The sequence below is a fragment of the Aotus nancymaae genome, unplaced genomic scaffold (genome assembly GCF_030222135.1).
Source record: "Aotus nancymaae isolate 86718 unplaced genomic scaffold, 86718_ANA_hifiasm-v0.15.2.pri h1tg000092l, whole genome shotgun sequence".
Classification (NCBI taxonomy): Eukaryota; Metazoa; Chordata; class Mammalia; order Primates; family Aotidae; genus Aotus; species Aotus nancymaae.
Genome location: NW_026988507.1, coordinates 6,356,314 through 6,369,971, shown reverse-complemented (window position 1 = coordinate 6,369,971; position 13,658 = coordinate 6,356,314). Strand labels below are relative to the sequence as shown.

General features: G+C 34.0%; 1 protein-coding gene across 7 annotated transcripts in view; it reads right to left on the bottom strand.

The window, feature by feature from the left end:
* Window positions 1–1,399: 1,399 nt before the first annotated feature.
* PUS7L (pseudouridine synthase 7 like) overlaps window positions 1,400–13,658 on the bottom strand; it is a 36,816-nt gene continuing 24,557 nt past the window's right edge. For 5 of the 7 annotated variants that reach the window (XM_012459058.2, XM_012459060.3, XM_012459059.2 and 2 more), the window contains one exon: window positions 10,603–12,710. In XM_012459058.2, the coding sequence (XP_012314481.1) occupies window positions 12,384–12,710 (327 nt within the window). In that variant the 3' untranslated portion in view covers window positions 10,603–12,383. Of the gene's footprint in view, window positions 3,090–7,446; window positions 8,864–10,602; window positions 12,711–13,658 lie in introns of those variants that run through there. The other 2 variants (XM_012459061.3, XM_064369839.1) reach the window with 2 other exon arrangements.

Sequence of the window (13,658 nt, the reverse complement as noted above, 5' to 3'; positions counted from 1 at the left end):
TTGCAGCAAATGACAGAATTTCCTCCTTTTTAAAGGCTTAATAGTATTCCATTGTGTATATGTACCACATTTTCTTTATTCACTCATCTGCTGATGGACACATAGGTTGGTTCCACATTGTGACTATTGTGAATGCTGCTGCAATAAACATGGGAGTGCAAAGTTCTCTTCAATATACTTATTTCATTCCTTCAGATATATGCCCAGTGGTGAGATTGTTGAATCATATGGTAGTACTATTTTTAATTTTTTGAGGAGCCTCTATACTGTTTTTCATAATGACTTTACTAATTTACATTGCCACCAACAATGTACAAGGATTTCCTTTTCTCCACATCCTTGCCAAGATTTGTTGTCTTTCATCTTTTTTTATAATAGCCATTCTAAGAGATGTGATACTCACTGTGGTTTTGATTTGCATTTCCCTAATGATTAGCAATGTTGAGCATTTTTTCGTATACCTATTCATTATTTATATGTCATCCTTTAAGAAATGTTTATTCAGGTCCTTTGTTCATTTTTTAATCAAGCTTTTTTTCTTGCTATTAAGTTCCTTATACTTTTGGGTATTAACCCCTTATGATATGTATGGTTTGCAAATATTTTCTCCCATTCCATAGCTTGGCTCTTCATTCTATTGATGGTTTCCTTTGTTGTGTTCATGGTAACCACCATGGGTTTTCTCAAAGACTACTCCCCTAGTATGTTTAAAATGCAAGTTCATTGGCCATGTGTGATAGCTCATGGCTGTAATCCCAGCACTTTGGGAGGCAGAGGTGAGCAGACCACAAGGTCAAGAAGTCGAGAACATCCTGGCCAACATGGTGAAACCCTGTTTCTACTAAAAATACAAAAATTAACTGGGCATGGTGGAGTGCAACTGTAGTCCCAGCTGCATGGGAGGCTGAGGCAGGAGAATCACTTGAACCTGGGAAGTGGAGGTTGCAATGAGCCAAGATCAGGTCAGCCACTGCACTCCAGCCTGGGCAACAGAGTGAGACTTTGTCTCAAAAAAAAAAATGCAAGTTCAATATATGCATTCGTGTGTATGTGCATCTGCATGTGTGTGCCTTCTCCCAAAACCCCAAATACAGCAAAGCAAAGAGAAAACAAAACAGCTTTTAAAAATGAATCTTTGTTTCAATCACTAACAGACTTAGCAGTTTCCTCAAACCAAAGGATGTTTTATAATATTTATTCTTGCTTTCTAAAAAATTTATGATACATAACAATATAAAAGTTCTTAAAATTTATTGGAATGTTAAATAATATTTTTAAAACATATACTGAAGTGACCAAATTCAGGCCAGAAGATAGTCTGAGAACGGAAATTTACATTCCAAACTCACACTAAAACAGAGATGCAAAAACCCTAAACAAAATATTCGGTAATATGATTGATCTCAGACATTATTGAGTAAAAGAAGGAAGACACAAGCACAGACATGAACAATTCCATTCACACAAAGTTCAACATCAGACAAAAGTAGACTATGGTAAAGCTATAAAGAAAAGAAAAGTATTATAAAAGTTGAAATAAAGCTAACCGTGGAGGTGGGGATTTGTGATTAGAGAGGTGTTCATGAAGGATTTCTTGGATGCAAAAGCAGTCGTCTATCTTTTAGGTTTGTGGTCCCATAAAGTAAGAAACTGCTGGGGGGACTCTTCCTTATTTTTTCTAATCTCAGGAACAGCTTGTGTAGACTTGAATTATTTTTTTGAATGTCTAGTAGAACCAACCATCGAAACCATCTGGGCCTGACTCTCCTATATGGAAAAATTTTAGACTACTGGTTCATCTAATGATTACAGTATTATCATTATAGTATTCACATAACATAATACTGTTAAATCATATTTTTCAATGAATTTTCCATTTTATCTACACTTTGAATTATACTGGCATAAAATCATTCATAATATACTATTATATTTTTAATTTTTATAGTACCTATAATGATTTCCTTTCCAATTATGATATTGGTTATTTGTAACTGCATTATTTCCATCAGTCTCACCACAGGTATGTCAGCTCTATTAGTATTTTCAACAAACCAGCTTTTGGATTTGTAGATCCTCTCTTCCATTCTGTTTTATTTCATTCATTTGTTTTAAGTTATTGTTTCCTTCTTTCTTTTGATATTCTATTTGATGTCATTTTCCTAACTTCTTTAGATGGGTACATAGCTACATAATGTATAGCCTTCCTTCTTTTCTACCATAAGCATTTATGAATATAATCTCCCTCTACATGCTGATTTAAGTGCATCACACAAGTTTTGATGTGTAGTATGGTTTAATATAATTAAGTTCAAAATATTTTCTAATTTGGTTATCTCTTACTTGACATATAGATTACTTAGAAGTGTATCTCTTCACCTGTAATCCCAGCACTTTGGGATGCTGAGGCTGGCAGATCACTTGAGGTCAGGATTTCGAGACCAGCCTAGCCAGCATGGTAAAAGCCCATCTCCACTAAAAATACAAATATTAGCTGGGTATGGTGGCACATGCCTATAATCCCAGCTCCTTGGGAGGCTGATGCAGGAGAACTTCACTTGAACCCAGGAGGCGGAGACTGCAGTGAGCCAAGATCATGCCACTGCACTCCAGCCTGGGTGATAGAGCAAGACTTCATCTCAACAAAAAAAAAGTGTATCATCTCTTAGTTTTCAATATATACAGATTTTCCAGTTAACTTTATGTTGTTCATTTCTAGCATAATTGTGTTGTGGCAAAAGAATACACTCATATGGTTTCAGTCATATGGAAATTTATTGCATACGGTTATAGTTCAGTGCATAGTCAATTTCTATAAATGTCCCATGGATGCTTTAAAAGAATAGAAGTTCTGTGGCTGCTGAGTATATTGGTCATTCATTATACTGTTAAAGCAGCCTTTAAGGTTTTTCTTCTTATTCATGTTCTGCATATTCACTATAATGTATCTCAATGCTGTTTTTTAATTTACACTGCTTGGGATTCATTGGACTTCTTAAATCTGTACTTTACTGTCTTATTAGTTCCAGATAATTCTCCATGTTTTCTCTTTCTCCAGTTTCCTAACTGCATTCTATCTGTGTCCTCATCTATAAAATGAAAACAAAAACAGTACTCATCCCACGTGTATTTGGTGATAAAATATAAAATACTTAATACACAGTACTCAATGATTGACAGTTGTTGTCATTAAAGCAATTAAAGTAAATTTTCCCCAACTTTCCTTAAGGTCATGAAGTTTTAGGAATAGGCAGATAAATTCAGAAATAAGCAGAAATTAAATAATCACTAGCTAGGCAAAGTAGAAAATTGAAGCACTTTCCATTAGAAATCAATAGAGCAAAGTGGTTATCACCATGGTCTTAAAACCAAAAAGGGCCAGGTTAAACTCTCTTTACAACCTGGAGAAAGCTACTTAAGTTCTTGAAGCCCTAGAATCCTCATTTGTAAAATGAGAATAGTTATCATACCTGATAGCTTGTTCTAAATTTTAAATGAAATTCTACAATGCACTTAATATTTCAAGAAAAGACAAAGATGAAACTATTACAAAAGAAAGAGTATCATAGTAATACCAATTTTGATACTCTAAACTTCTTGTGAGGGGAAAGAACTACTTTATAACTTTCTTGAGATGTATATTTATCAAATAAATTTGCTAAGGTATATTTGCGGTATTTACTCAGCATTTTTAACCCTGTTATATGTCAGGCACTGATAGGTGCCAGAGGTATAAAGATCAGTGCTCTTGAATAGTTCATAGTAGATGATCCAGATATTTAATCAAATAAGTACAGGAGCCACGGTGGCTCCGGCCAGATGTCCTGGCGCTTGAAGAGGCGAGGCTATGAGTTCAATGCCTAGCTGGGCAATATGATGAACCTCTAATTCATTAAAAAAAAAAAATTTAATCAAATAAGTACAAGACAATGTGAGCAATGAGATGGCAGACAACTATACAAAAGGCTATGAGAACAGATTTCACAGAAAAGACATTTAATACAAGCAGAGGAGATGTTCCAGCCAATGGGAATGGGAGGTTAAGGTGTATAACATAGGAAAATTTGCTATATAGCCTGAGCATCTCTAATCTGAAATTTCAGAATCCAAAATCCTCCAAAATCCAAAACTTCTTGAGTACGGACATGATGCCACAAGTGGAAAATTCCATACCTGACTTCATGTGATAGGTCACAGTCAAAATGTAGGTACACAACACATAGTCTATTCAGTGTTCCCAAGGGAAAAATAAATTACCTTCAAGCTATGTGTATAAGGCATATATGAAACATAAATGAATTTTGTTTAGACTTGGATCCCAACTCTAGGAGTATCTCATTATACATGTACAAATATTCCCAAATCCAAACATATCTGAAATCTGAAACTTTTAGTCCCAAACATTTTTGATAAGGGGTATTCAACCTGTATTTGTGAAACAGCTGTAACAAAGGGTAAATCCTATGGAGTAGTGACGGATGCCACTTGAAGATTTGGGGCCATACTTGCAGGTCTAAATGTGCTATGTTGAGGGGTTTGGACTGTTACTCCATAGATACTGGGAAGCTTCTGAAATGTTCTATGGTCTAAAAACAATGACAGGATCACATTTCTACTTTTTGGAGAATAATTGACAATAGTGTAAAAGATGGACTGACTAGAGTGAAAAAGGAAGGCCACCCAGTTAGGCCATTATTGTTATAATCAAAATAAAGAAGGCATAAAAAATAGTCATCGAATGTTTTCAATGCATTGGGAGCAATGCTCTTTCAACTTAGAATAACTGCTTCCCAGATTTGCTATTGCCTCCTAAATGTGACAATTACATTATTATTTACATAGAATAAAAATGTACTTGATTCCTTTGAAATATTTTCTAGAAAAATAAATGTTTCCCTTTGAAAATCATATGCAAAAAAATTCATTTTATTATAACCAATCATTAATTTTATTGTAAGTGAATTATAAAGGTTATTCGTAGAAAAAAAATCCATCTTCCCTTTTTAGAAAAGAACACTAGTCTTTTGTGTTCCCCTGCCACAGGGGAGGCAGTGGAAACAATGATCAACTAAAATTAAAACCCTATTGTAGTCCAAAAATCAGAATCCTGACTTAACTAGTCTAAGAAAATGCCAGTAAGGCTTATTGGAAAAGGGAGGCTTGGTATAAAAGCATAAAGAATTGAGTTTCTACCCCTCTACTCTTCACCCTATCCTGCTGCCCAAACACCCTTAGTTAAGGAGCGACCAGCTCTTTGATCTTTTCTCTTTTAAAATAACCTAATAGCTCATGTTTTGACTACAGAGCTAAACTCCATCCTTGCAACAGGCGTTTTATTTCTACATTGGTATTTGAGTTTGTAACAAAAAAGACAACTTAATATATCTTATATTTTGTAATTTGTTCTAAAGGCTAAATTTAAATAATTTCATGGCTATCTTGACTTCTTTCCATAAGTAAAATTTTTCTTTTATGAGAGATGGCATATGTACACAGGCAGAGTAAATTAACTCCTGCCTCAAAGTTGCTGAGAAAATGAATTGCTTAAGAAGATTAGAGTCATTTTCTTTACTTAGAGGTATTCTTGACAACCCACACTGAAATTACACAAGATTAACTCCATTAACACCATTTCCCATTCTTTAAACTAGTACCTTTTTAGAAAGCAGCATTTAGACTGAATAGTTCAAAGCATATTTTAAGAGGAGATCTCAAGATGCTTAGAAATGCTAAATAAGTATCATTTAAGGATTTAGAATGGAGTGCTGAGAGGTCAAGTAACACATTATTGGTTATGTAGTGAGCTATAAGTGAAATGAAAAGATGTTGCTTGTTTTCCTCTTTGCCATTTAGTCTGCATATTCCTTTTGCATATGGCATTTCAAATTAAATGAAAACTTAAGGATATAACACTGTTAATCCCTCTAAGGAAGGGATCTTATTTATTTTTGTCTTTCCCATAGCATTTTGTAGAGTATCTTTCACTTAGAGTCATTTAAATATTTGTTGCTTAAGTATCCCATTTATTTGATATTACTTTGTGGTCTATTAAATATATATATAAATCAAAGGGCTTAGAAAAACAGATTAAAACAGCACTATAAGACATCAAGCTATCTCTGAAACAGAATCTTTCTGAAATTAGAAAGCAAAATCTATTAACACAGGCCCTAAACTTTAGTTATCCTAGTTGCCATTGGTGCTATTAAAATGTACAATACATAAAACTCTCTCTCAAAATGTTGTCATGAGCCACCAAAACCATTCTGAACAAATGCAATCAATCCATGAATTCCCTTAAATTTCCCCTCTGAACTTTAAGTAATCTTCAATGTTTTTAACCGCAAAATAATACACAAATATACTCATGTTTGAAATTCAAACATCAAAAGTAAATGGAGGAAAAAAGTCCTATTTTCCTACCTCCCCATATCTTCCTCCAACCTCTTTTCCTACCCTTACATCAAAGAAAAAAAAAAAACTTTGTATTTAATAATATAGAGTTTAATTTTCTTTTTGTTCTCTTAAAGGCTGCTCCCAGGTAGAAAATGTTAACGAACATTGACCTAGACAGCTCTTAAAGAGCCTAATTTGAAGAAACTACTGAATCCCCAGATTTAGAAATAGTTGTTTCTACTTTCAAAAAAAAAAAAAAAACTCTAAAAGTATGAATTGTAATTTCTTTGTGCCAAGACTAAGTCAGATCAGACCTCAATGGAAAGTCACTAACCATTTTATTATAAAAATTTTATTGGGGAGCATAGTAAAGCAATACTATAATAATTCTAGCTGAAATTTACCTAGAATTTACCAGGCACCAGACACTGTTCTTAGTGTTTCATAAGATTTTCTAAAATCAAATCTCTCTGTAAAATTTTAAGATACAGCATGTTATCATCAATGCCTCTGCTCATAATGTCTTGAATTTGTATATATTTCATAATTTTGTTTGATGCAATACTATCTTGAACTGAAAAATGATAACTAACAGTACTTCAAGTCTGAGAATTCTACAAAAGAATCAGTGGGTTACTAAAGACATATTAAAGCAGTGGTAGAGCCCATCTCTGACTTAAGGGATTCCCAACTGTACCAGTATATATCCCATACTCTAATCATTCATGTATTGGTATCATAATTACTGCATCTATACTATTATTTATTTAATACCTTTAATTGATTCGACCTCTTTAAAATTAAATTCAGTTTTAAAGGAAACATAATACCATCACATAAGCAGGAAGCCAGAATTGATTGCCATAAATAAAAGGGAAAATAAATTCAATAAAACAAAGCAATCCTATTAAATTCTAGCCACATATTATATTGTTGCCTGCTGATGTTTCTAAGCCTGAGGCCTGCATAGTTGGTTAAAAAGGTAAATCAGCAAATGCTGATATATGTAAATAGTATCAATCAGCTTTCTCCTTCCTTAAACAAAATGACTGATGCAAGAACTGAAAGCGAATTGAAAAGGAACAAGTTTCTCACCATGTTTTTTCAATATTTGTGCCAGGTACCATCTAAAATACCTCCTATGCTCTATCATGATTTTACATATTATTATGATACAAATCCCAAAATATAATGGGAAAATCCCAAAATGATTTAGAGATTTCCTGAAGGGATCCCCTTTACTTTCTATTTTGGTCTCAGAATCTCAAAAGGAATCTTGTCTCTCCCAAGACATGCCCTAATATGCCTATTAAATCAATGGCAGGTAATATCAAGTTGGTAGAAGTGGAAGTTATTATCCAAAAAACTTGTTCTTAGGCAAATGTTAGGTAGATGAAAACAGTACTGATTTAGGAAGCATAATCAAGCTTAACCACACACTATTTTGTTTGACCTTGAATAGATTAGTAAACCACTCAGGTATGTTTCCAATCTGCAAAATAAGAAAAGATAATACCTCCACACAGGGTGGGTATATGGATTAAAGTGAGAGATACTGGCATAATAGATACTCAGAAAATGTTAGTTAAATAAAAAGTTACATGATTTTCAGTTTTTTTATAACTCACAAAAAATCAAGATGTTTTCATCTTAATGCTAATAAAAAGACCTTGATTTGTTTCACCTAACTGACTCCCAGGCACTACTGCTAGCCCAATTTCAAACAACCTTGGCAATTAAAATTAATCCAAAAAGAAGAAAGCTGGAGATATCACATTACCTGACATCAAACTATACTACAAGGCTATAGTAAACAAGACAGCATGGTACTAGTACAAAAACAGACACATGGACCAATGAACAGGTTAGATAACCCAGAAATAAAGCCACACATCTATAGCCACCTGATTTTTCCTTTGGGATCAGGAAATGGGGAAAGGACTCCCTATTTAATAAATGGTGCTGGGATAACTGGTTAGCCACATGCTGAGGATTGAAACTGGACCCCTTCCTTTTACCAGATACAAAAACCAACTCAAGATGGATTAACAACTTAAATGTAAAACCTAAAACTATAAAAACCCTAGAAGAAAACCTAGGAAATACTATTCTGGCCATAAGACCTAACAAAGATGTCATGATAAAGACTCCAAAAGCCACTAGAACAAAGCTAATAATTGACAAGTAAAGGCTGAGCACAGTGGCTCATGCCTGTAATCCCAACACTTTGGGAGGCTGAGGTGGGTGGATCTCTTGAGGTCAGGAATTCGAGACCAGCCTGGCCAACATGGTGAAACCCCGTCTCTACTAAACTAAAAACATTTGCCAGGTGTGGTGGTGGGTGCCTGTAATCCCAGCTACTCGAGAGGCTGGGGCAGGAGAATTGCTTGAACCAGGGAGGTGGAGGTTGCAGTGAGCCTAGATCACATCACTGCACTCCGGCCTCAGCGACAGAGGGAAACTCCAACTACAAAAAAAAAAAAATTGACAAGTGTTACCTATAATTAAACTAAATAGCTTCTGGACAGTCAAAGAAACTATCAACAGAGTAAAGCGACAATCTACAGAATGGGACAGAATGTTTTCAAAGTATGCATGAACAAAGGTCTGATATCCAGAATCCGTAAAGAACTTAACAAGCAAAAAATAACCCCATTAAAAAAGGAAGAAAGGACACGAACAGATACTTCTCAAAAGAAGACATCCATGGGCCAAAAGCATATGAAAAAATGCTAAACATCACAAATCATTAGAGAAATGCAAATCAAAGCCACAATGAGATACCATCTCACACCAGTCAAAATAGCTATTATTAAAAAGTCAAAGAATAACAGATGTTGGGGATGCTGCAGAGAAAAGGGAATGCTACACACTGCGGGTGGGAATATAAATTAGTTCAGCCACTGTGGAATGCAGTTTGAAGATTTTTCCAAGAACTTAAAAGAGAAATACCTTTTGACCCAGCAATCCCATTGTTGGTTATATACCCAAAAAAATATAAATCCTTCTACATAAAGACCATGCACACATATGTTCATTACAGCACTACTGACAATAGCAAAGACATGGAACCAACCTAGATGCCCATCAACAGTGCACTGGATAAAGAAAATATAGTACATACACAGCAGATAATATGACAGTCATAAAAAAGAACAAAATCATATTTTTGCAGCAAGATGGATGTAGCTGGAGGCCATTATTCTAAGCAAATTAATGTAGGAACAGAAAACCAAATACCAAATTTACTAACTTATAAGTGGGAGCTGAACATTGAGTACAAATGGACTCTAAGATGGGAACAATAGGCACCAGGGCCTACTTGAGGGTGGAGGTTAGGAGAAAGAGGAGGACAGAAAAACAACCTATCAGGTACTATGCTCATTATCTGGGTGATCAAATAATTTGTATGCCAAACCCCCACACAACGCAATTTACCCATGTAACAAACCTGCACATGTTCCAAACCTAAAAGTTGGAAGGAAAAATAAAAATAAAGCAAAACTTTGGAAATGAGGTTATAGACGGTCAGCAAAGGGTGGGTTTGAGATGTTTGGGTAGGTTAAGTGGGCATTTTGATGACATGGCTTCTCCTCTGGCATGTTTAATTGTGATGTTTAATGAACATCCTTGCAGTCTAAGATGACACTTTAAAAATAAAGTCTCTAATAATAATATGAAGAAAAGAAAAACTAATCCAAATATCATGCTCATGAAGCTCTGAAATGCCCCAGCAAAACTGCAAAAACCTGACTAGTGATCAGTTGGTCCAAAGAATACTATTAATGATAAAGTCCTTAAACAACAAAAAAATTTAACATGGCAAGTATTATTGGCATATAAAATAATATTCCACATGAATGATATCTCAATACATTTTATGGTTATAAACTTAGTGATCCTTTATACACAGCTGGAGTATTTACTAAATAAATAAATAAATGTCTAAAATTATAGTGCCATCTGCAGGCAAAGAAAGTAATATCAATGATACATTTTCATGCTTTCCTGTTTTCCGATTGCTATTCAAAACTTAAAAACTAGGATTTACTAATTTATATAACTCATTTTATGATTATATTTACAGGATGTAATTTATGATAAATTGTTTTTACTACCTCATAGAGCATCACTTCATTCTCAATATAACATTAAAATGATGGCAGTAATCCAAAGAAAATCAATGGTACTACAATATCCAATTTCTGTGTGTTAACAATTATTTATTGTCAAAATATATAGCAAAAAAGAAACTTTTTAGTATTAAAAAAATCCAAATATCCCCTCATCTTAACAGGAAGGCATTTTCATTTATTTTCTTTTCTCTTCCAAACTTGCATCTGCAGACACTTATGTAACAACTAAGTGCCAGGTACTTTTTAAAGCTGCTTTACATATATTAACTTAGAAAATTCTTACAATAATCCTATGTGGTAGGTAATGTTAACATGCCCATTTTACAGATGTTGAAGCTGAAGCACATGAATTTAAATATTGCCCCAGGCTGCAGTGCTGTATGTGGCAGAGCCAGGGTTCAAATTAGGTGAGTTTTTCTCCAATATCTGTGCTTTTAATCACTATGTTAACATGTCTCTTATTTATAAAAGACGAATTCAGAATATTATTGCAGTTGTAATATATGTGTTCTACTTTAGGGGGCAACATTTTCTCATGTAACTAAATTGTTCATTGCTCTTTTAGATAATTACATATTTTACCATCAAGTTGGCACATACTTTACTTACTTTAGTTATGTAATGCTGGACTTTGAATACTGTTTTTAGTGTCTTTCATTATATATTAAAATATTGCAATAAGCAAGTTGTGCATTGCATACAGCTTGTCTTCCTTCTTTAGAATTTTATTTCCTTATGCTAACATTTTCCAAAATGGTTAAACTGGTGTAAGTATATAAAGTATCACATTACTGATACGTAATGCTCCACACTGCTTTTTAAATTTCATCATTATATCTTACCAACAATGAAAGAATGCTCGGATCTTCCCAAATCAATACATGTCTACATGACAGTCATTCCTCCCACACCCACTCCCATATTTAACTGATAGAAAAAGGATGACTTATAAGGTGGGATAATTAAACCAACAAAAATTAAAATTTTCAAATGGGCACAATGTTTTCTTCCTCCAGCAACATAAAATGTGGATTTTCTGTCACATAAAATAGGATTATCTGTCACTTATGAAGTTGGTATTGTCTTGATTCTATAAGTAACCCCCATACATGAAAATCAACAACATACTCAAAGTCACCAGTAAGTGTCAGAGCTAGAATCTAAGCATGGATCTGTCTGACTCTAACATCTGTTTTAGATAATATGAAAAAAAATTACAAACAATCAAGAGGATCAGTGTATATGTCAAAATATAAAAATTGGATGAGAAATTTTACTTCAATTTTCATCAAAGATTATTTGTCTCACAAAGAGGTAATAACTACTCAGGGGTATCTACCACAAACAGAGGGATGGTATTTCCCTTGTATATTGTTCTGATCGATAATTGCAAAAATAGGAAAGGATGACAATAATAATCATCAAAATGTTTCATCTATCTTTCCCTCCAACATTTGCTTCACTGCAACCTCATTTCACCAATGGTCTAAGCAAGGAGCAGGAGGATATGAATATTTACAACTTTTTTCTTAAATGTTATCTTGCAGTTTTGTATATATTTCTAATGGTTTTAAAAGATTGTAACTTTATGACACAGAATAAAGGTCACTGAAACATATAATAGAAAAAAAAAACCACAGCCTTTGGAGTCACGTGGACCTTAAATTTAGACACTGACACTTGCATGTCCTCTGTAAAATTACCATATTAAATTCTAACTTCTCAGAATGCTGTGACAAGTAAAAGAGATAACAATTATGAAGCTCCTAACACATGGGAGGTGCTTAAGACATTTTAGCTCCCTTTCCTTCAAAGAGTGACATATATACGGTTATACCAAGGGTATCAGTTTTAAACATCATGCTTCATTATTTCCTTCAGACAAACGGTAGCATAGCATGAAGAATCAAGATCAAAAGAGATCAAAAGAGACAAAGCTGCTTCATCAAGGTGGGGATCTTTCATTTTGACATCAATGTCATGATCTTCAATTAGTTGGTATGAGAGATTACGGGGATGTTTCAAAATCTGTCTATAGCATCCTGGTACATTCAGTTTCAGAGCAGGTACTTTAAATCTACATGTCTGTAGTCCATCGCTGCTAAGTATATCATGGTACCACTGCCCTACTTTGTTCTTTGGGTACTGAATATTGTATCCAAGTATTGGAAGAACCACCTGTGAAAGAAAAGCGGGAAAAAATATGAAAATAGCCTTCAAAAAGATACATGATCATATTTTTAATGGTACTTTTATGTCTGGAACCTGGGTTTGTAAAAAGGGCCTGAGAATATAAACATCACAGTCAGTCTAAAACATGCTTTGAATAATATGCTTTGATATTTTTATGTTACTAAATAGCTAACTAAAATCAAGAATTCACAATAACTGAGGTAACCAACTCAAATCAGATATTATTAGACAATCCACTATTCAAGAAGTTTAGGTATACTTAGTTAGCTGATAAAGATTTAATCTCTATAAAATAAAGCATGTACTTTCTGTAACACAAAGAGTAACCTTTACTGCTCACATAACTGGAATTTTGGTGGACAATTTTAATTTCTTATTTCTTTCAAACAAGAAAGCAAACACATAGCAACACATACAATGTTTATTTACTTAGCTGCTTGTGAGTAAACACTGCATTTTGTAGGGTATTCTTCCTTTGCTGGAACAGTACCAAAATGTAGTCAAGAAAAGGAAGAAGGTTAAAAATTCAAATATATACACAGTATGAATGAATCTGAAATTCACTATGCTAAATGAAAGATGCCAGACACAAAAGGCCATATGCTATAGTACTCCATTTATATGACATTATTTTAAGGGCAAACCCATAGTGATAGAAAACTGGCCAGGGGCTGCCAGGGGTGAGGGATGGGAGTGGGCACAGGAAAATTTGGAGGGGGGGAAACTGTTCTTTATGATTGATGTTTGTGGTGGCCACACAGTCCTACATTTATCAAAACTTGTATGTTTATCAAAGCCTGTACAACTGTAAACTAAGTAAATTTGGTTGTATATAAATTATATCTTAATTTAAAAGTTGTTAAAAAAAAAGAGAGAGAACTAGTCAACATTTTGCTTTTGGGGGACAATGTCTACATTTACATCTAAGTGATA